Source organism: Sceloporus occidentalis, unplaced genomic scaffold (genome assembly GCF_023333645.1).
Source record: "Sceloporus occidentalis isolate IW3139 unplaced genomic scaffold, rSceOcc1.0.p SCAF_134, whole genome shotgun sequence".
Taxonomy (NCBI): Eukaryota; Metazoa; Chordata; class Lepidosauria; order Squamata; family Phrynosomatidae; genus Sceloporus; species Sceloporus occidentalis.
The window spans coordinates 951,525-976,089 of record NW_028317114.1 but is presented as its reverse complement, the minus strand read 5'-3'; the positions used below and the strand labels follow the sequence as shown (position 1 = coordinate 976,089).

At 42.1% G+C, this 24,565-nt stretch overlaps 1 protein-coding gene across 1 annotated transcript in view; it reads right to left on the bottom strand.

Moving 5' to 3' along the window:
• LOC149281345 (cadherin-23-like) overlaps nucleotides 1-24,565 on the bottom strand; it is a 389,535-nt gene that overhangs the window by 153,201 nt on the left and 211,769 nt on the right. The window contains exons 20-21 of the mRNA XM_089499393.1: nucleotides 12,098-12,210; nucleotides 10,259-10,366 (exon numbers count right to left, since the gene is read on the bottom strand). Coding sequence (XP_089355519.1) covers nucleotides 10,259-10,366; nucleotides 12,098-12,210 — 221 coding nt within the window. The remainder of the gene's footprint in view (nucleotides 1-10,258; nucleotides 10,367-12,097; nucleotides 12,211-24,565) is intronic.

Genomic DNA, 24,565 nt, shown 5'->3' with positions numbered 1-24,565 from the left:
TATCTATACCTGGTGGCAAGCATACTTGTGAGGATGAGCTGGGATATAATGTTGTATCTTGTGCTCAATAGATATGACGGTGGCCACAGAGGTAGTTCCAGGGCACCTGGAGATGCTCAGAATTACTCTGTGGGCCAAACGGTTTTATCTCTAATATAACCTCTATAGGTGAATGGAAATAAGCTAATTGTCTAATTGTCTGAATCAGACTACTTTATATTCTAACAAACAAGAGAAGAAAAAAATCCCAAAAAGGCAAGATAAATATTCTTACTCAGTGAGAAAGACTATGTATACAATTAAAAAGTGTTATCTCTGTCCAGCAACATGGATGAAACACGTCGGTGACCACTACTATTGATTTTTATATTTTTTTATTTTGGTTGTTTTTGTCCTGTGTCATGGATAATTTACTACTATTTGTACTATTGGAATTAAACAATTTTTAATTGTATATGTAGTCTCTCTCACTGTTCTTAAGAGTAGGAATATAGAGTAAGAATACAGCCTTTCTGGGGTTTTTTCTTCTCTTATTTGTTTGATCTAATTGACAGTCTGAGGCACCGTACCCAAAAATCAACAGCTGCTATTGTAGTGGGGTTGCTATAGCATTGCTATTTGCTCTCCATTAGCATCATTCTTACCTGAATTCCATACCTGAAAACCTATGCAGGCACGTGGGCCAATTGGAACACTGAAATATAGAATCTGATGGCAGATAAAGAACCATTAATTCAACCACCTTGGTCTCATCTTAGATTTAGGATAGCTTTATGCAGTAGCGTACTGTCAGATATTTTATGATAGAAAACATGTATTCCATATATTCTGTACTTTACATGAACACAAAATGGAGTCAGAGCCATTTTATTTTACTTAATCATGTAGTGATTATTTCTTTTTGTCCTTGTTCCCTCTATAATTGAGAACAAAGGAGTATTCATGTATAATGATGTTTCAGCGTATGTATGATACAATTAATGTTATCTTCCATGAGAAAGTTAAGGAGTAGACGCTGCATATCTTTAGAAATGTAACTTGGAATGGGGGATACATGGTAAGACTACCAAGGCCTGAGTTACTATCTAGGAGGTAACACCTGGCGATAAGGGTGACCAAGGATAAATTCCAAACACATATGTAATGGTTTTAAGTTAATTCTTAGACCAGAGCGTCTCTCACAGGTAAATTAAGAAATTACAACGGTGTAAATATGAGTAGAAATCCTAATTTTAATGGGTAAAACCCACCGTTATGATTGGAGAATTCCAATCAAGAGGTGGAGGCTATGATAATAAGCTCTGTTTTTAAGCTTATGTCTTGGATAATTAAAAAAAACGGACCTTAAAAAAGATCGCACCCTGAAACAGACAGACCCTGACGGACTTATTCACCAAATTTACCCCAGAGAATTGGAATCTTAAGATTCTGGCACCATATTTCACTCTTGGAGTTACTTTGAGTTCTAACCTATATAACTGGTAGAAAGTTATATTCTTTTCCACTTAAATTCTTGCCAATGAACCTGGATTAACTTCTACAAGTACCAGTTGGACAACAGCAACAAGTGGTGGTAATTATAATTGTTTTATTATTCTGAATAGAGATGAATTTTGTCTTCTTCATATAGAATTCCCTGTTTCTGGGAAGTACTATATTGCATTATTGTATATGGCGGCTTGTGAGACTGCAGCTTATAACCCGTGATAATAACAATAATGAAAAGGTATTTTTACCTATAGATGAAGTTTGACATCATTTGCATCTATTAGAAATTTCATTAATACTCGTAGACATTATTAAATTACTTTTTAATTTGTCATATTAGTTAAACTAATATAAGAGAAATAGTGATATTTTTATTACTGCCCTGATTATTATAAATTGTTGGTTGCTGAGTGGACTGGAAATTAATTGTGTGTTAGACTCATATAGTACTAATTCATATTGATAACTATCGATAATATATTGTATTTGAATTGATTCAATTTTTGACATGTTTTAAGAACTTTGTGTTTTATATTATGCACTGTGTGACCCATATATAGATTTTATAAATTGTATTCACAATAAATAAATATTTTTGATTGACTATCGTGGCGATATCTATCTAATTTGAATTATAATTTTCGGCGATCTGAAAGAATTTAGGATCGGAGATAAAATATAGGGTATCTCCTTAAATTCATATTGTGGATGTGGTACTACAATATTTGATAGCGTCGTTATTTTGCGTATGTGATAAAATATTGGTTTTGCCTATTTTGTCTCATTAATATCCCTAACAGTACCTAGCGGGGGGCGGACGGTCCGCCCCGGGTGCCGCTAATCAGGGAGTGCCACGGGCTAGGGTGACCACATGTCCCGGAATCCCGTCACTCAGTCTCCTTCGTGAGGCCTATAACTCCGTCGTGGTGCCGGCATGTCATGCTGAGTGCCGGCATGTCATGCTGAGCTATGACGTCATATTTCGGTGCTCAGCAGTGAAGCAGCGCAGCGGCAGAGCAGGAAGACGGAGGCGTCGTGCTCCCACCGCAGGACTTCTGGATTGTAAGTCCAAAACCTTTAACTACAAAGGGGGAGAGGGTACATAGTGAGGAGGGAGGGGGAGAGGGGGTAGATAGTGAGGAGGGTAGATAGTGAGGAGGCAGGGGGAGAGGGGGTAGATAGTGAGGAGGGAGGTGGGAGTAGATAGTGGAGGGAGAGAGAGGGGGTATTGTTATGGTCTAGCTGCTTTTCTGCTGCATTGCTGGAGGCTTACACCCTGGCTGGGTTGCCATGGCTACACTCCTGTCACTCCTGTGACTCAGCCCATTGTCCAGCCCACAGCCAGCCCCTTTTGGCTATTTTAGCAGCTAAACTTCACTTCCTCCTTGCCCTTGTGTTGTTTCCGGCTGCAAGTGCTATTGCTGTGTTCCTGAATTCCTGTGTATGACCTGGCTTTCTCTGACGTCCATCCCAGCTCCTGATTCCTGGCTTGTTCCTGACTTCGCTGATCTCTGTATTCCTGACCCCGGCTTGTCTGAGTACCCGTCTTGGTTCCTGACCCCGGCTTGTCTTTTGGTATATGCTTTTGGATCACGATTTGGCTTTGTTCACTATTGTCATTACAATAAAGGTGATTGCATTTTACGTTTTGTGTTCGTCTGGTTCCTGGTCCCTAACAGGTATATAGTGAGGAGGGAGGGAGGAGGGTATATAGTGAGGAGGGAGGGGGTAGATAGTGAGGAGGGAGGGGGTAGATAGTGAGGAGGTAGATAGTGAGGAGGTAGATAGTGAGGAGGTAGATAGTGAGGAGGCAGGGTGGGGGGTAGATAGTGAGGAGGGAGGGAGGGGGTAGATAGTGAGGAGGGAGGGGGAGGGGGTAGATAGTGAGAAGAGAGGGGGTAGATAGTGAGAAGGGAGGGAGTGGAGGGTAGATAGTGAGAAGGGATAGAAAAGGGGGAAAGGTAGAAAGTGAGAATGAGTAAGAGAATGAATGAATGTGTGGATGAATTGTCTGAATGAGGGAGATAATTAATGAGGTGGTGAGAATGCATTAATGAATGTGTAAATTTGTGTGAATGAGAGAGAATAAATGATTGTGTGAATTAATTATGTGAATGAAAGTGTGAATTAGTGAGTGACTGTTAAAGTGTTTGTGTGTATGATAGATGTATAATTGATTTGTGGAAAGGCAAAGATGGCACAAGCAGGATGTTTATGGGACAAAGATGGCACAGGCCGGGCTGTTTGGGGACAAAGTTGACTCATGCTGGGCTGTTTGGGGACAAAGATGGTAAATCCTATGTGTGTAATCTGGGTGCTGGTCAGGTTCTATGTGGGCAGTGTGGACGCCAGAGCTGGCTTTGGGTTGTGCAACCTATCATCTATGCCTGTAGTTTTATCTCTTGCTATGTTTCCATACATTATTATTGTATACCTGCAAATACGGGAATTGTATGTCTTATTCTATGCCTCCAATGGTGAGTTCACATGTGAACAATAATAATAACAATATTTATATATATATATGATTGCTACCAGCAATCACACTCCTATCATGCCAAGTCAGCTAGTACATGCTGGAATCTGGGTATGCCTGGGCATGATAATAGTGTGATTGCAGTTAGCAATCATATATATATATATATATATATATAATATAATGATATAATAATATATAATAATATATTAATATAATATAATAATATATTAATATTGTTATTGAATTTTTTTTGTCCTATTTTGCTGTGTTACTTACTTTAAATAAAAGTGTGAGATTTTTTTTATGGTGGGGGGTCATATTTGGTTTCGGACAGGTAAATGCTGGATTTTCGCTTTCAGTCCAGAATTTTCGTTTCGGTGCATCCCTAAGCCAGACAATGAAGTGGTAGGCCTACACCACATTAATGTTTGGGTTAGTATATAGTGATAGGAGTTATGCTGCACTATTATCAGTGTCTGGCTCAATGTATAGTGATAGGGATTACGCTGTACCACCGTCAATGTCTGCCTCAGTATATAGTGTTAGGTGTTATGCTGTACCCCCGTCAATGTCTGCCTTAGTATATAGTGTTAGGTGTTATGGTGTACCCCTGTCAATGTCGGCCTCAGTATATAGTGATAGGTGTTACGCTGTTCCCCCGTCCAATGTCTGCCTCAGTATATAATGATAACAGTAATGCTGTACCACCTTCAATGTCTGCGCCAGTATATAACGATAGAAGCTATGCAGTTTTAAAGTGTTTGTGTGGGGGGGTGCCACATACAGGATCCGCCCCAGGTGCCAAATACTCTAGAGACGCCCCTGGCTTTATGCCAACCCCATGCATGTTTAAAACTCCTTACTGTATTAGCCTCTACCACTTCTGATTGGAAGCTGTTCCATTTATCTTCCACCCTCTTAGTAAAGAAAATGTTTCTTACATTAAATATAAACCTCTGACCCCCTTCCAGTTTTAGATTATGGCCGCTGAAATAAACTTCACTTTCGCACATGCATAAGATACAGCTATTTAGATCTACAAATGGATACATACATGGGGAGCAGGGTCCCTTAACACAGCCTGCAAAGAGGGGCAGCACTTAGGGTTAAATAACTGACTGGTTATTTAAGCTTAAGCCCCACGGCTGCCAAATTGCAGCATCATTGGTTACTCTTTTTTTGTAACTTTTTCTTGTAATGATCCCTATCCAAAATACAGAGCATTTAGTTAGTCTCTCTATTCTCGCTATTAAGTGTTTAACACTTAAAATGGGTTGTTTACTTTATTTTATAGTAATTGATCAGGAGAAGTATCACTTTAATTAATTTCCAGACTCTGTATTATAAATCCTTTGCAAACAATTCAGGCTGGTGTGGGTTTTCAAGCACTTAAAATGGCTTATTTACTTCACAGAGTAGGAATGTGTTTTACATGAGCAGTTTAATTTAGGAATGGATGGATGATTTAACAAGACGACTGTATATAAGTGAACAGTTATGGAAAAAAAGAAAATATTATATTATAAAACTGAATAACAGGCACGGTCTTAGTACCTGACTGCCCAGGAACATGACTTAGTTATGTCATTTCCAACACTCAGCAGTGACGTCACATGCACTGTGAGGGATCACTGAAACAGAGGTCTGTATGAACAAATACCATGCTCAGACCACTGGACCACAATGATAAGAAGAAAATAGGAGAGGGCGAAAGGTAAAAGATGGGGAGAAATAAAGAGAAATGAGAGAGAAAATGAGGAGGAGAGATAAAAAGAAAGGAGACAGATACTGAGAAAATGTAGAGATAATTATAAAAGATAATGAGAAATTAGAGGGATAGGGAGAGATAAGGAGAAAGGGAGATAAGGAGAAAGGGCATAGACTGTGTGTCTGTGTATTGAAAGTAGAATGTTAGGATAAGTGTGTCGAAGGGCAAGTAAGAGTGTGACTGCAAGAGCAAGTCTAAGCCAGGATGTTTGTGCGTAAAGGTAAGCATAAATATGGGTGTGTATGTGTTTATGGGCAGGTGTGTGTCCTTTGCTGAGTCAGCAACTGTGAAAATGGCTGACATGAACCATCTCCTATCTATCCCTGGTGAAAATGTTTTTGTGTCAGTATACAGGTTTAGAAAAATTGTGTATGTGTGTGTATTTGTCAGTGTATGGTGTTTCTGTGTGTGAAGGGAGTGCCAGTGTGCAGTGCTACAATTAGTGTAGACTGTGTGGGGTGTCAGTGTACAGTGTTAGACGTATTGGGTGTTTATTTTTTATGATGTTAGAATGAGAGTGTAGGGTATCAGTGTATTGTGTTCGAGTGTAATGGTGTATGGTGCAATGTCACAATCAGTGGCGGATCTACCGGGGTCGCAGGGGTCGCGACTGCGACCGGGCCCCGGCAGCAGGGGGGCCCAAGCCAAGGGGCCGCCCGAAATATTTTTTTTTTTACGTTTTTTTTTTTTTTTTTTTAAAATAAGGCAGGGGCGTCCAACATGCGGCCCGCGGGCCAAATGCGGCCCGCGAGACCTCGAGGTGCGGCCCGCGTAAGATCGGCAGCCAGGGCAACCGATCTTACACGAGCCGCACCTCAAGCCCTGCTACTTACTTGTGGGAGGGTCTTCTGGACAGCACGGAGGAAGCGGAGTTCACGTGACTTCCTACTTCCTCTGTGCTTTAGCAGAGAAGGCAGAGGGAGGCCGCGCCCCCTGCTGAAGTCTGTGAGCGGCATCGAGGGAGCTGCAGTACAGGTAAGGGGGTGGGGAGGGTGTTTGAATGAGTATGTGTGATTGAGGGAATGAATCTGTGAATTAATGATTATATGAATAAATGAGTGTGTGTGTGTGTGTGTGTGATAGCATGGATGTGTAAGTGCTGGAACCTAGGCATGATGGGACTGTGATTGCTGTTAGCAATCACACTCCTATCATGCCAAGTCAGCCAGTACATGCTGAAACCTGGCCAGCTGCCCCCCTTGTGTAGTGATAATGCCAGCAGTATGGGGTCTGCACTTACAGCCACCCTGTACCAGCATGTACTGGCTGACTTGGCATGATAGGAGTGTGATTGCTAACAGCAATCACAGCAATCACAGTCTCATAATGCCTAGGTTCCAGCATTTACTGGATGGATGTGTAAGTGCTGGAACCTAGGCATGATGGGACTGTGATTGCTGTTAGCAATCACACTCCTATCATGCCAAGTCAGCCAGTACATGCTGAAACCTGGCTAGCTGCCCCCCTTGTGTATTGATGCTGCCAGCAGTATGGGGTCTGCACATCACTTACAGCCATCCTGTACCAGCGTGTATTGGCTGACTTGGCATGATAGGAGTGTGATTGCTAATAGCAATCAGAGTCCCATCATGCCTAGGTTCCAGCATTTACTGGATGGATGTGTAAGTGCTGGAACCTAGGCATGATGGGACTGTGACTACTGTTAGCAATCACACTCCTATCATGCCAAGTCAGCCAGTACATGCTGAAACCTAGCTAGCTGCCCCCCTTGTGTAGTGATGCTGCCAGCAGTATGGGGTCTGCACATCACTTACAGCCACCCTGTACCAGCATGTACTGGCTGACTTGGCATGATAGGAGTGTGATTGCTAACAGCAATCACAGCGAGCACAGTCCCATCATGCCTAGGTACCAGCATTTACTGGTTGCCTAGGCTAACAGCAATCACACTCCTATCATGCCAAGTCATATTGCTAATTTTGTCCTATTGTGTGTTACCTACTTTTATTAAATATGTGAGTTTTTATTATTATTTCTAAAGGTGGGGGTCATTTTCGGTTTTGGCTAAGTGAACCCTGAATGTTTTGGTCCAGAATTTTCATTTTAGTTCATCCCTAGAATAAATCTAGGGAATCCTGAATTTGTAGTCGCAAAACTTTCAAGGCCCAGAAATCAGTGAGAGGAAGAGTAAAGGTTTTGTGTCATTTTACTTTATTTTAATCTGCATATTTTATTAAAGGCCATATTTTTTGTCACAGTGAAAAATGAGTGCGGCCCTCCCACGTATACAATTCTGATGAAGTGGCCCACTGCAGAAAAAACTTGGACACCCCTGGATTATGCCCTTTGTACATGCGCCCCTTTTTCTTTGATTATGATTCAATATGTAAATTCAATTTGTTGAATTAGTTGAAAAAAAATTGTTGGGTAAAAATCATGTTTTTTGGGGGGGGGTGAGGGGGTGGGGGGGCCCTTAACAGATTCTCGCACCCGGGCCCTGAGGCGTCTAGTTACGCCCCTGGTCACAATGTATGGAGTGAGTGTATGTGACTATGTCAGTATACAGTGTTTGACTGGGTGGAGTGTTTGACAGTGTTTGACTGAGTGGAGTGTCCCTGCATAGTGCTGAGTGTGCGTGTTAGTGTACATTGTTTTAGTGCCAGTGTATGGTGTTTGAATATGTGTAAGCGTATGGTGTTTTTGGACAGAGTAGTTGTATTAAGCAGTGACATTAGTCTTATTGGATTAAATAACATACAGGATAGTTAAACTCAAGTCAAATGGTTGCTCATCTTTTGTTAAATGTGTCACTCACAAATGAGTACTCAGGTCACAGTAGGGTTAAATAGTTAGCTATACTTTTATAATTCTATGCACAAGTATTTGAAAGCTATTTATCAAAAAGGGAAACTGCCATATAATGTGTGTGTGTAGGGGTGCTAATTGAAAACCATACATAGTCAACATTTCAACATGAAAACCATATGGATAGTCCAAACTAATAATGCAAGTACAAAACAAAAAAATCGGAATTGTGTTTTGCGCAATTATTATTGTTGTTGATAAATCAATAAATTATTGTTGTGAACTACTTCTAAGGACATTTCAATTAAAAATAATGTTACGCTCTAGCCTTGTTACTTATTAACCCAACCTTTATTATCTTTAAAAGAACATTGTTTTACAGTGAAAAGCCACTATGAAAATGCACAGTACTAATATTGTAAATATTATTTTCAAGCAACTAAATGTATTTTAAATTTTAACTAATGACTTGTAATCAGATTCTAGTGAAACATAAAATGAAAACTAAATAAAATTGTACGCAATCATGTATTAAAATAGATATCATCAGGGCTTGTAGTAAACAACAATACATAATGAATTGGTTTTCAATAGTTAGCATGCTGATGGAAAAAATATGCCGCTCTGTATGCACTCGTCCGCTTACATGAGCATTGGTTGCAAATGTATTCTTATTAAAAGATTTATACTGCCAACAAATACATTCACCTAAATAGATTTTCCTGTAGCTGATAACTGCCAACAATAAAAAATATAGTGTTTTCCTCGTTTATACTGAAAATAAAAAATAGTTATGTTACATGCCAAAATAGTCTGTGGAAACAATTGTATCGAATTAATGGTATTTAATTGTAATCCATTTTGGTTAGGAATTCCCAGCAGTGAATTTATGTAAGAAGCAAACAAGAGAGAAAAAACCAATGCAAATGTTAGAATAAACTTAAACTGCATAACCGTCTTCTGTTACATACAAAAGTAAACTATCCCCTGTTGTAAATATAAGAACATCTCTTGGGTGAGGTATGAAATTGCTAATAAGGTGTGCTGAATATGGCAGCGTACTATGCACCTGAGCAAGTGTAATCAGCTTCAAAATGTGAAAACACACTGCGTTCCTAACCATTGCATGGCCTTAAAATAGACAGAAGGCAAAAAAAAAAGCTAATTGTGCAGTTAATACTAGTTGTTCTGTAAAACCATAATTAGCAGGAGAATTAATGAGGTTTGATCAGAACAAAAATAAAAATTAATTTAATGCGTTATTAAACCTCTATTATGTCTGGAGTCTGATAAACAAACAGATATTCAATCAATTTAGAAAGTGAAGAAGAAAGGAGGAGATGGCTACAGGAGTTTGCTTTTCCTGCCACAATAGGAATAAATATGTAAAATGTTAAATTATAGGGCAGATGATGCTATGTTACTTAGATTTATAGCAGGGGCGGACCCAGAGCCAAATTTAGGGAGGGGCAATTACACTTAACACAACAAGACACTCACACTAACACGGCCAGACACTCACACTAACACACACGGCCAGACACTCACACTAACACACACACAGCCAGACACTCACACTAACACAACTAGACACTCAGCACTAATACATGTGCACACACTAACATGCCCAGACAAACAGCCTGTACTGTATTAAATCAATTAATTATTTAGATTTTAAGGCACTGTTCGCTACACCTGATAGGTGATGGGATACCCTACTAGAGTATCTTTAGATTTTCGCTACTTTTTTCACATACCGTTGTAACATCCGAACCTGGTGGTGTCATCTCCACCAGGTTAATCATGTACGGCTCATCCTTCCATTGGGGAGCGTTGTCATTAATGTCCAACAATGTAATATTGACCTAAAAGAAAGAATAGTACCAATTACAATATTCAATGTATCTAATAAAAGCTGCCACATGGTTAAAATATTCAGGGAGATATAGATCACAACTGATTACTGTACATTGTAAGGAAAAAGTAGTTTCAGAACAATAAAGAAACAATAACAAGAGGGCATTTTTCATGATAACTGGATGAATTGGAGAGCATTCATTTAATACCTGGCTTAAATCGTCTCTGTTAAAAGTGTTGATTTAAAAGTATCAAGCTCTTACAGTTTTTATGTACATATCTCACATTTGTTATGTCTTAATTATAACTGCTGGATATGCAAATAATTGAATAAACCATGCACAGTAGGTTCAGTCGTCACTTGTACAAATTAAATTGAATTTTCCAATTAAAAGGTCTTTGCACATCTCTCTAGAGAACTGTTAAATGATTAACATTATGTGAGGTCCAAAACTAGTATGCAACTGTTACAATTGTAGGATCGTGCTACAACATCCATATTAATATTTTTGACACAGGGTTAAGAAGAGAATATGTAATTCTAGCAAATGCTACAATCAAATCCTGCAGGGCAGAGGTAGGATTTACTATGCTGTATCAACACTGGCATGCAAGCCGTGCAATGCAATCCAGTGCAAAATAAATTCTGGTGGAAGAAGGTAAAAGGGGCGCAGCACCATGGCAACTAATGGAATGTTCCCGCTGACTGCTCCACTTCTACTTCCTTTGTACCAATATTTCTCTCTTAAAATTACTTGATGGACCTTTAAAATATGTACTCTACAATCAGTAACTTAGTGTGAGGTCATTGCCTTGGTGGTTTAGGGACACTACTGGGGCAAACAGGTTTAGTTATTAAAAGCAGGGAGAGTCTAAAGTGTGATGTTTTTAGACAGCCATGTATGACAAATATAGCTTAAGGCAAGACCTACATGACCTACACAGAATACACGCTTTGTCCAATTTGTCCCATCTTTGCCCTAATGCCTGCTGACTTTAGACCTATCCTCCCCACCCCACAAAGCCATTTTAATTAGCATTTTTCATTGTTGTGGACCTGGAGCTTTGTTTATTGAAGTGCTTGGAATATACATATGATCATGTTCAATTGATAAACCTTTATTGTTTGGCATGATAATTCACATCAGTAATACTGATATAATAATATGTATCACTAATACTGAAATATTGGTGGCTGCACACAGAAGGACCCAATCTGCTGCTGAAGTGGCAGTAAAGATAGGTATGTGCTGCTAAAGGCCCCAGTCATATACCAGATGACAGGTCCACGCCTGTCACCACACATAGGGCTGGTTGGGGTTCCTAGATCTTCCCTTTTAGGGATATGATATAATCTTCCGATGCTCAGCACAGAGCATATGCCCCATTAAGAGGAGACCCTATCCATGTTGGACAGTTTTAAGACACTAACCACAATAAACGTACTTCGCTGACAGTCCAATTTATGTAACAGTTCATGAATTTGCTAGTCTCCAATTAGAGGTTTAAGTACAACTTTAAGCACACATGAATATATAAATAATGAATCCGTATAAATACACATTACATAAATAATATTTGATCACATAAAAGATTCAAATTCAATTTAATAATTCAAATTCCTTTTAGTACACATACTATATGTTTACTACATTATAAATATATTTGCTATTAAACAATTTGCAGCTCATATGTGCGTAAACAAAAGTGGACGCATCACAATACAAAAAGGAACTAACCGTAGCAATACCAATTTTTTGATTGGGTCCCACACCACCATCTACTGCCCTGATGATTAGAATGTACTCGGATTTAGCCTCTCGATCGAGAAGAGTTGTTGTTGTTATTTCCCCTGATGAAGAAGAGATCATGAATTACATCTCACACAATGATATCATGAGCATCGCTTTACTGTTGGTAAGAGAACATAAATGTAATGCTTATCAGTGAAACAGTTTAATCGAACTGCTCACTTCAATAAATTATTCAAGAAAACGTATGGGGTAATAGACTTGTGCATTCGTCTTCGGGCGAACATGAAAACGAACACAAAGAGTGCGTTTTCGTGTTCGTTCCAAAGACACGACGAAGAAAAGACGGCGGCGGTAAAACGTAGGTGAAGATCTTCGTGATCGTGATCATCTTCGTCTACTACTCTCCCCGGTCCCTTCCCCATCTAGCTTACCTTGTCTTCGCGGCATCGCGGGATTGACGGAAGCGGAAATCCGTAGGTTCGCTGTCACGGGTTACAGGGCAGTGTGAATGAGCCTATTGGTCGCCTACAGGGACCTCCTCTGGCATCAACCAATTGGTTGATGTCAGAGGAAGACCCTGCAGTGACCAATAGGCTCACTCGCACGGTCTTTGTAACCCCTGACAGCGAACCTATGGATTTCCGCTCCTGTTAACCCCTTCGATGCTGCGTTAGATAACGGGAGCGGAAATCCGTAGGTTAAAGGGCCGTGAAAGCGACCAATAGGCTCACTTGCACGGCCCCTTAAGGTGCAACAAGTTACGGCACCAGGAGCCTAAAAGTCTGTACGAGCGACCAACAGAGTCGCTCGTACAGACTTTTAAAATCCTAATGCAGCGACTTTATTGGTCGCTTGTACGGACATTTAACTGATAGAACAGGGAGACCAATGGTATCTGCCGGACAAATTACGGCACCAGGAGTTTAAAAGTCTGTACGAGCGACCCTATTGGTCAACAGCAGGGGGCTCGTCTGCCATCAGCCATTGGCAGACGAGCCCCCTGCTGGCGACCAATAGAGTTGCTCATACGGACATTTAAACTCCTGGCGCCAGAGCTGCTGCGGTACGTGTTAACCCCGTATTAACCCCTTAACCGGAAAAAAAAAACTAAGAAAAAACGAACACGAAGAATGTCCACAAATATCCGCCCGAAGAGAAGACAGGCGAATATTCACGGAATACGAAGATTTTTTTTTTTGTCGAAGACGAGCACGAAGACGAACACGAAGAGCCCCCTGGTGCCCAAGTCTAGTAGTAAAGCTTTAATTTTCCTCCATATGTATAAATGTTCCATTTATAAACAGCGCTAGGAGCAGGACTAGAAAAAAAATTGTGATTTTGAGGATCCATGTGAGGACAGATGTGCGTCCCATAATCTTCATTACTACACAATACATAATGTATTATTATTCATTTAAAGCATTTGTCTAAAATGTGCAGGTAACTAATCAAATAAAATTAAGAGCCATAATGATATCTGTGTTTGGAACAGCAATGTTTGCAATTATCTTGAGACTTTTTCTAACACCTCAGATGGAAGGCTAATGCCTGTGGAAGAAGTCAATAAACTTTGAACATCCATTTGCTGACATTATGACCCACAATCAAACTTTATTTGCTATCTCAAATGTTTCATGAGTTACAACATAAATTTCATGACCCGCCACTACTCCTGTGTCTTGCTGTCGTTGTCTTTGTCTTAACAGTGCTTTGTCCTTTTCTGACATTTATAATTAGGCTTGCCTTATCTAAAGGGAGATGACGTCACCACAAGCACTGTGATAAAAAAATGGATGATGACGTCACCGCAAGCACAGCCATATTGCCCTCAGTTGACGTTTTCAATGACATCTTCTTCCGCAATTATAGGATCACCATTTTGGTGGACGTTACTAGGTTATGTCACGCGGAGAACACTACTTATTGCCCAATAACTTGCAGAAAAAAGCAAAAAACATAAAAACATTGGGTATTTTTAAACTCATGACAAATAGTAGAATCTATTTAGCAGGTTTTTTCATTAGCTTTTTTTTTTTTTTTTGAAAAGATTTTTTAAATAAAAGTGAGAAAAAAATGTTTTTGTTTTTCAATTTTTCATCATATATATATATTTTTTTATAGGAAAGTAGATAATATGATCACAAAGAAATCCCTTCTTGTCCTGAAAAAAAACAATATATAACTTGTGTGGGTACACTAAATGAGTGAGGAGAAAACTACATCTAAACACGAGCACCGCAAAAGTGTTAAAACAGACTCGGTCCCAAAGGGTACAAAAATTAAAAGACAGCCTGCTCCTTAAGGGGTTAATGTACAATATGTGAACAGGCTAAACATGTATGTAAGAAGGAGTGATTTAACTTTTTATTGCTGGGGCAGAGTCAGCAGGCATGTATAACAAAGCATTTAGATGAACTCTGACACATAAGCAACAACTAAGCAGCAGCCCTCTTGCTCAGTCAGAAATTCTACCAGCCGTATGCGGCAACAGCAACAGTAGCACAAACATCCCAGTCCTAGTGGGATAATCTTCTCCACCCCACCTACCAATGTAGGGGACACTTTCAGTTACTACTAAGACATGACTGATGGGTGTGTGGTGCCTCGGTGGAATAAAGGCAAAGATTGCCTCTAAACTATTCTATGGTGGAATAAAACTATTACAAGTGCCACCACAATCACTGTCTTGTGTTAGCAATCAGTTATATATTTTGCCCACTACAGACTAACCACAATCTAAATTTGAACATGTCAGTAAGACAAAGTGGTACTACCCAGCTTATCCTTTAAAAATAACTTTAAAACTAGAAGGGGCATACTCATCTGTGCGCTGTGTGAGATGCACCTCAAAAGAGGCATTCTTAGTTAATTTTACATTTCTGCACGCTTCTTCTTAATTTTTCATCCATATGTATTTTTTTTTTTTTTTTTTTTCTCAATTCTCGGTTTATTGCACGTTTGGTAAAAGTGACAATAAGGAACAACAAGTCCATAGAAACACCGTACATCCAGAAAGCGAATACAATTCGCATAGAGCAAACCATAAACACCCTGACATAGCAGACATTAACACCAAATGTGCCAAGCTTTACAGTGTGGTACAATGAGGGAAACGCGAGACATGAGATCTTTTGAGAGAACAAACCAGGTACATCACTGGAGGCGAGCTACTCCCTGAAGGAGGAAACGTGGAGAAAAACCATATGTGCGTAAATGTACCCAGCTTGTGAGTAACAGATAAAACCAGAAAACAAACCAAAAGAAAAAGAAAATTAAGGAAAACAGGTCAGTCCCAGGATCCAGCGGGTAGCACTACGACCATAGGGTAATCAAATACCACCAACAGGGGAGCGCACAGGGACACTTATGGGCAGCGACTCCCCGATAGCCAAAGTCTAAACAGGAAGATGGAACAGAGAAACCTATATGGAAACAGGGATAGGGCGGCGTTCCAGAGAAGCCACGTATGACCTCCAGTGGAACCATTTAAGCTCAACGTTATGACCGGCACCCTTAGCAGACGCCACTAAAACATCCATCTGATAAACAAATTCCACTTGATTGACCCAGGCCAAAAATGAGGGGGGGTTGGACGACTTCCAGTGACGAGGGAGGACTGTATTAGCTGCGTTAACCAAGTGAAACGTCAGGGAGCGTTTGTAACTGATGAACGGGGTGTCTGTGTGATGAAGCAGGATGGAAGCTGGGGAGGCCAGAAAGTCGGGGTCCGCGACTTCACGGATTACCGATATGATGGAGTCCCAATAGGGCCTAATAGCCTGGCATTCCCACCAAATATGTAACAGTGAGCCAGGATGAGTACCACATCTCCAGCAGGTGGGTGAAACCTGAGGAGCGAACCTATGGATATCTAAGGGTACCCTATACCACCGTGAAAGTATTTTGAACGACGTTTCCTGCATCCGGCTAGAGACCGAGCCCTTGTGAATAATAGAGAGAATTTTCGACCAATCCTCTGGAGAGAACGAGCAATTCAGGTCCCCTTCCCAAAGGCTGAAGAAGTAGGGTTTGACCACCGGGTCCGGGACCAGTAGGACTGCGTACAATTTGGACAGTAAGTGGGATGGTTCCTTCTGATCTAAGCAAAACCTCTCCAACATCGTAAGCGGCCTATCTCCCTGCGGGAGGACTGATAGAGAAAGAATAAAGTGTCGGATCTGGTGATAAACAAACTGGGTGGAGAAGGAATGGGAACCCGGGCCCAAAAGTGTCTCCAAAGGTTTCAATGCAGTACCGCTAACCACATGACACAAACGGAGAGTGGTCACTCCCGGTGGTAGAAAAGCTTTTAGACTACCCGAGGATAGGCCCGGAGGAAAGTCTGGATTCCCCATCAGGGGGGTTAACGGGCCAGGGATACCGGCGATGGAACCTTCCCCTAGGGCTCTGCGCAGAACTCGGAGGGTAGGTAGAATAAAGGGATGGGCAAGATAGCCGACGCTCCGCGACGGGTCCCGAATCCAGGATAGAGCAGTAACAGGGCACGACAGGAATGAGCCCTCCACCGACACCCACTGTTTAACTGAGGGAACAGACCATTCGATGACGCGGCGCAAATGGGAGGCCTGCCAATATAATTCTAAACTAGGGAGACCAACCCCCCCCTGCAACTTATGTCGAACCAAATGCGAAAACGCCAAGCGCGAAGGCCTACCCCTCCAGATATAACGCAAAAAGATTCTTCGACAACGCTGAAAGAAGGATCTCGGGAGAGTAATGGGTAGAGTTTGGAACAGATAGAGGAAACGCGGCAAGAGATTCATCTTTATAACCCCCACCCTCCCAAACCAAGAGATATGGGGGAAAGCCCATTTACGGAGGTCAGACTCCAGGGTAGATAGTAAGGGCTCAAAATTAAGAGCCCGCAACTTGGAAAGGTCCGAGGGGATAAGCAAACCCAGATACTTAAGAAAATCGTCCTTCCACTTAAAGGGGAATCTGGTGCGTAACTGATGGCTTACTGGGGAAGGGAGATGGAAGCCCATAATTTCCGACTTAGAAACGTTAATTTTATAGTTTGAGAGCCCCTGGAACCTGGCAAGCTCCGACAGGACAGCCGAGAGAGATCGGACCGGATCGGTGAGGGTCAGTAGGATGTCATCTGCGAACATCGATAGGACGTGGGAGCGGGGTCCTATCCGAACCCCCGCAATGTCCGGGTGCGCTCGGATTGCATTCGCAAAGGGCTCGAGTACCAAAAGAAACAAAAGGGGAGAAAGAGGACACCCCTGCCGTGTGCCGTTCGATAATGTAAATGTATCAGAAAATATCCCGTTAACGGCCACTCGCGCAGTCGGGGATTCGTACAGAGCTTTAATACAGGACAGGAAGCGACAGCCTATGCCAATTCTCGAAAGGACCTTGAAGAGAAAAGACCAAGACACACGATCAAACGCCTTCTCGGCGTCCATCGAGGCCACGATCATCGGAGTTTTGTGGTGTTGAGCGTGGGCAATGAGGTTAATCACCTTGATAGTGTTGTCCCTGGCCTCTCGCCCTGGGACAAACCCCACCTGATCGGAGTGTATGAGGAAAGGTAACAAAGGCTTCAAGCGGTTCGCCAAAACCTTGGAAAACAGTTTTAGATCTACATTTATCAATGAAATGGGGCGGAAACTGCTGCACATATCTAGGTTTTTATCAGGTTTGGGAATAACTACGATATGCGCAGTCAGAGAGTCTGGAGCAAAAGAAACACCCTGAGCGATTGCATTAAAGAAGGAGACCAAGCGTGGGCCCAGGAGAGGGAGAAATTTTTTATAATATAAGATGGTAAAGCCATCCGGACCAGGGCTTTTGCCGGCGGGGGAGCTTTTAATGGCCGCGGAAACCTCTTCCAACGAGATGGGGCCGTCCAGGAGGTCCCGAGCCTCAGGTGTCAGAGTTTTGGTCAGAAATTCCGATAAATAATCGCCGGTGGCCGCATCTGAGCCCGTATGGGGAGGTCCCGGATTCAAGTTATACAAAGAAGCATAGTATTGTCTGAAGCATTCAGCTATTCTTTCCGAACGGAAATGAAGCTGAGTGGCTTGATCCCTAATACGGGCGATAAAGGTCTGAGCCCTTTTCGCTCTCAGTGCCCGTGCCAGGAGCCTGCCAGGTTTGTCACCAAATTCATAGAACTGGCGTCTCGTCAGGAGGAAGTTACGCTGAGTTCTAGCATCAAGGAGAGATGCCAATCGGGTCCGGAGGGCCGATAGTTCCACCTGAATGGACGGGAGCAAGGTCAATTTGTGTCGGGCTTCTAGACGGGCAATTTGTTGTGTGAGATCCAAAATGGTTGCCAAATTCAGCTTCTTAACGGAGGCCCCTAACTTAATAAGGTGGCCCCTCATGACAGCCTTATGCGCCTCCCAAATAACCGGCGTCGAGACATCAGGGGTGACGTTGTCCTCGAAATAGTGTCTAAGATGGGCGGACAACTGCGAAACATGGGAAGGATCACTCAGCAAATTTTCATTGAGCCGCCAGTGCCAACTAGAGTTGGGAAAATCCGACAGTCTAAGTTGCAGAAAGACCGGGGCATGATCACTGAGAGAAGCTACCCCAATTCTCGCCGAATGCAGGACCGACAAGTGAAAATGTGAAAGGAAAAAGGTGTCCAGACGAGAATATTTACAATGACTAGGGGAGAAATAAGTGTAGTCCCTGCCATTGGGGTAAAGGGTCCTCCACGCATCTATTAATTGGTTTAGTAGTAAATGATGAAGTACCTTACGTATCATAGAGAAAGGGACATGGGAGCTCCCAGAGGACGTATCAAGTTTAGGATCGAACACCATATTAAAATCACCCCCCAGGATGGTAAGACCCTCCTGGAAGTCAGCCAGCTTCGTTAGAATGGAGATGAGAAAACGGGCTTGGTTACAATTGGGTGCATAGACATTGGCCAGCGTAATTTTGAGGGAGCCCACATATCCCTTAACAAATAGAGCCCGACCCTCTTCATCCTTCCAGGTCTCCAGTGGTCGAAAACGTATGAGCTTATGAATGAGGATAGCTACCCCTTTAGTTTTAGAGGAGGGAGAGCTGGAGAGGAACGAGTGTATAAAATGCCTGTTTAAAAGAGGGAATTCCCGTGCAACAGAATAGTGCGTTTCCTGTATAAAGGCAATGTGAGATTTAAAGGAATGTAAAAACGCCAGAAGTTTAGAACGTTGCTGGGGTTTATTAAGGCCTCTAATATTCAAAGAGACCAGATTAAGAGTGTCATGCACCATATTGAAACGGCAAAGGGCACCGAGTGGAAAATAGCAGAATAACTGGACCCTTGGGACAAGTAAGAAAAACAATAAAACCAAACAACAAAACCCAAACAATGTGTAGTGTGTGTGTCGTGTATCGTGAAACAAGGGAAGATATCCCAAGTGGCATGGTGTAAAAACGTAGGATGAGCACGGGGACTGCGAACAGGCCCAAATCTACTGTCCCAACGTGGACAGGATGGCTCTGAGGGGGGGTTCGCCTGGAAAGGCAAAGGAGAAAGGAACCAAAAAGGCCTCCTAACAGAAGAATACGGAGACTGTACGTCCCCGTCTACGGAACATAAATGAGGTATAGCACCGTTCATGGGAACAAAAACTGGCGCAGCGGACAGGGAGTAAGAGCCGCAGAAAGTGTAGGAGTATGTAGTAAAAAACAAAGAGTGCAAAACGTGTATATAAAAAAGGATAAACCAAATGTAATGGCCGAGCCCACCAAGGTTCGGTAGGGAGTATAACCTGAACATGGAGCCCAGCTAAGCCAAACAAGTTACGGCAATATGATGGCACATGGAACCCGTGAGTGTGTGGTGATAAAGAGGAAGCACAAAACTATCCGCAGGAGGAATAGTTGGAGGACAGGCGTGTATCGAGCACGGAAAAAAACAAAAAAAACCCCAAAAACACGGGAAACGAAAAGAAAAGTGCCGAAGTCCATAATGTCCAATAAGTGGCATCTAAATCACCTTACCCAACAGGCGCGGTAGACATGGAGACAGGGCATAAAGCGAGACTACGCACACCGGCGGGACAACAGAACAACTCCTACCGGGACGCCGTGACGAGCCTGACCGCAGGTCTCGGCCAAGTGTCGCTACAAAAAACAAAAGTTAAAAGTGGAAGTCTGTTACGTAAGGGCATCATCCCGTCTGTTCCGCTTCAGCAGTTGCTCGACGAGACCTCTTTCTTCGGCTCGACGGTGTTAACCATGGACCGGCAGGTGCAGCGAGCGGCTGTGGATGCGGCAAAGAAAGTTCCCAGTTCCGTAGAGATATCGCAGGTAAGTCAAGTTGAGTGAGGAAGGACTCTAAATCCCCGTGTTGACGAAGGGCGTAGACCTCCTTATCTCTACGGGCGATGAGCACGAACGGGAATCCCCACTGATAGGGGATGTTCGCTTCCCGTAACGCAGCCGTGATGGGTTTTAGAGCCCGACGTTTCTGTAGAGTAAGCGGGGATAAATCTTGGAAAATCCGGATCTGCACACCATCAAACTCCAAGTCGCCTGAGAGGCGGCACGCCTTCAAGACCGCTTCTTTTACGGAGTAGTCGTGTAGACAACAAATCACATCTCTCGGTGGCGCCGAAGGAGGACCTTTCGGTCTGAGCGCTCGGTGGGCTCTATCAAACTGAATCGGCGTGTCGTCCGGGTGCTGTAGGAGCTTGTTGAAAAAAGACTGTAATGTCTTGCGTATATCGGCACCAGTAACCGACTCAGGTAGACCTCTAATGCGTAGATTGTTGCGCCGCCCTCGGTTATCCAAGTCCTCCAGTTGTCGGTTGAGGGTAATAAAGAGATCGGAGTGGTCACGGTACAAGCCCGAAAGGGCATCCACAGTGTCACATGTTTTAATGTGGTCCTCCTCCAGCACAGCAACGCGGTCTCCTATGTGCTTGACGTCTTGTTTAATCGAGGCAAGGTCAGCTCTGACACCTTGCAATGCGTGGTCCAAAGCTGCGTCTATCACCGAGACTAAATCCGCCTTGGTGGGAAGCTGTTTAAAGGCATCCTGCCAGGTAGGTTCCGGAACCGGAGGGTCCCGGGTCACAAACTCCTGGTCCAAAGAGGCGTCTTCAGAGCACTCGCTAGCTCGACTCGATGGGGAAGGCGCCATCTTGGAAGCAAGGTCGTGAGCATCAGCATCCCGGGAACCCCGGAAAAAGTGCCGTACAGATGGTGCCAGGTGCTTTTCCTGCGTACCCGGCTGTTTAGGGGTGCCAGTAGCTCGGTTGGATTTCCCCATGATCACGGTAGAGTAGAAAAATTTTAATTAGTTCCGAGACGACGAACGGAGCTGCGAAGTCAAGCAGCCATCTTGGATCGGCGCCGGCCCCGCCCTCTGGCATTCTTAGTTAAGTTGAGACACAGGAACCCAATCCCCCACACCCATGCAGAGCTAGATCCACAAGGGCAGCAGCCACTTGGGCAGAGGCTCTTGATTCTGATAAAAATGGTCAATTTTTTGTGGAAACTCAGTCCAATACCATGTACCTGTATGTTTCTTTCTGCCAGTGTCTGTCCATTGTCCATGATGGATCAAAGCACAAAATGGTCAAATTTTGGGGGAAAATTCAATGCTACATGCCATGTGGCTTTAGATTCTAAACTCTCAAGCAGGACCCTCAAAAGCTCACCATGCTACTGGAACTTTGTATTAAAGTGCAATAAGGTTAGATGGAAAGCTCATGGGCAGGGTTCTTGTCCCCTGATGTGTCTGTATGTAGTAATGTATATTAGTAATGTGTTTTAACTGCCCCCACTCACAGTTGTGATCAAAGGTTTGCATATCCTTTGAGAATTGGTAATATATGTACTATTTTTAAAGAAAACATGAGTAAGAAGACAAAACTAATTTCTTTCATTTCTTATGGGATCCATATTCAACTGTAGGTTATAACAGAATGGCACAATAATAAAACAAAACTTGGCAACAAAGAAAAAATGAAATGACCCCTGTTCAAAAGTCTATATACCCATAGTTCTTAATTCCCTCAATCGCCTTTAGCATCAATGACAGCGTGCAGTCTTGTGTAATACTTCTCTATGAGGCTCCAAATTCTTCCAGGTGGTATAGCTGCCCATTCGTCATGGCAAAATGCCTCCAGGTCATGCAAAGTTTTTAGTCGACTTGCATGAACAGCACGTTTGATATCTCCCCAGAGTTGCTAGATGATATTTAGGTCAGGAGACTGTGATGGCCACTCCAGAACCTTCACCTTTTTCTGCTGTAACCACTAGAGGGTCAACTTGTGTTTAGGGTCATTGTCATGCTGGAAAGTCCAAGAGCATTCCATGCGCAGCTTTCGTGGGGAAGAGTGCAAATTGTTTCCAAGTATTTTCTGATAACATGCTGCATTCATCTTGCCATCAATTTTCACAAGATGCCTTGTGCCATTAGAGTCCCCCTCCACAAAAAATATCAATGAGCCAAAACCATGCTTCACAGTGGAGATGGTATTCTTTTCACTATAGGCCTTGTTGCCTCCTCTTCAAACATAGAAGTTATGGTTGTGACCAAAAAGCTCTATTTTTGTCTCATCACAAATTAAAGTGTGCCAGAAGCTGTGAGGCATGTCAAGGTGTTGTCGGGCATATTGTAACTGGGCTTTTTTGTGGCATAGGCGCAGTAAAGGCTTCTTTCTGGCAACTCGACCACGCAGCTAATTTTTGTTCAAGTATTGCCGTATTGTGCTCCTTGAAACAACCACACTTTTTCCAGAGCAACCAATATTTCTCCTGAGGTTACCTATGGGTTTTTCTTTGTATTTTAAACAATTATTTTGGCAGTTGTGGCTGAAATCTTTCTTGGACTACCTGACATTGGCTTGGTGTCAAGAGATCCCCGAATTTTCGACTTCTTAAGTGATTAAACAGTACTTTTATATGCTTTTCCATCTGTATAAAGTTCCATTACCTTGTTACGCAGGTCTTTTGACAATTCTTCTCTGCTTACCATGGCTCAGTATCTAGCCTGCTCAGTGCATCCACGTGAGAGCTAACAAACTCATTGACTATTTATACACAGACAATAATTGCAATTTAAAAAATTAACCTTTAATTGCTATTTTAACCTGTGTGTATCACCTTGTGTGTCTGTAACAAGGCCAAACATTCAAGGGTATGTAAACTTTTGATCAGGGCCATCTGGATGATATCTGTTATCATTATGATTTAAAAAGAAGCCAAACAACTATGTGATAATAAATGGCAGTTATTTTGCACGATCAGTCATATTTTAAAAATCAATGCCAACATTTCACAATTTCTGTCAGGGTATGCACACTTTTGAGCACAACTGTAAATTATAATAATAATAATAATAATAATAATACTAGTATTATATTATATTAGTGCCAGCTATTGTCTTAACTCAAATACCTTCATTACTCATTACAGGAATCAATATATAAAAATGTTCCTATTTGGGGGGAAATTAAGTCTTATACCATGTGCCTGCATGTGTCTGCCAGTGCCTACCCATTGCCCTAATTCATAAAAATGGTCCAGTTTTGGGGGATTCAGTCCCATAACTTGTGGCTGGATATGTCCTTCTGTCAGTGTATCTGCAACAACATTTTCCTTACTCTGAGGGATCAATTTCAATAATTAGTGTGATATTTGTTGAAATTCAGTCCCATAGCACGCTGCTGGATTTGTCTATCCATTGGTGTAATACTGTTGTTGCTGGTGGTGGTCCTGCAATACAAAATCTAGTCTGGATGCCTTCCTAAGCCTTACGCTGCTGGAAGTAAATATTGAAATGTGAATGTAGAAGGTGGCATTGACACCCCCTTGAAAATATTGCACTGAATTTCATTTGGAAAGAATGTTTAAAAAAATGAAACTGAAAAATTGTCTGAATCGATGTTGCTCACTGTGCACAAGTCTCATAATAATCTTAATAATAATGTTTGCTCACATTGGGTCATGGCAAGCTATCTCATTTGAATCTAGGTGGAAATCCATTTAGATGGATCTAGTCAAATATTACTGCTTAAAAAGTTTAGCACTTTAGATTCATTATCAGGTTTAAAAAAATACTGTGTAAAATGTTTTTTTTTTTATATTTAAATATCGTTAATGGTGGATCATGCTGTCAATCCACTGCATTATTTCCAATTAAGAATAAGCCTTAATAGTGCAGATTCAACTAATTTAAATCTCTCACAAAACATACTTTTGTGTCTTTTCAAAGTAGCAGCTAAAGAGGACTAAAAAAAAAAACATGCTATGGACCTGCCATGTTATATAGCGTGAGAAGCAGCTGAAAAGATTTACACCAGTGCAAAGACGGCAAAATCAGTCGGTGTCCAGTTTGGCTTTTACATGCTGCCAACAATACTTTTCGGATCAAGGAGTCATTAAAATAATCATTTCTTGGCTCATATGCTTCCACGTCAGGATGCTCTTAAAGGCGTTTAATCACACTTTCTGCAAGTATTTTTCATC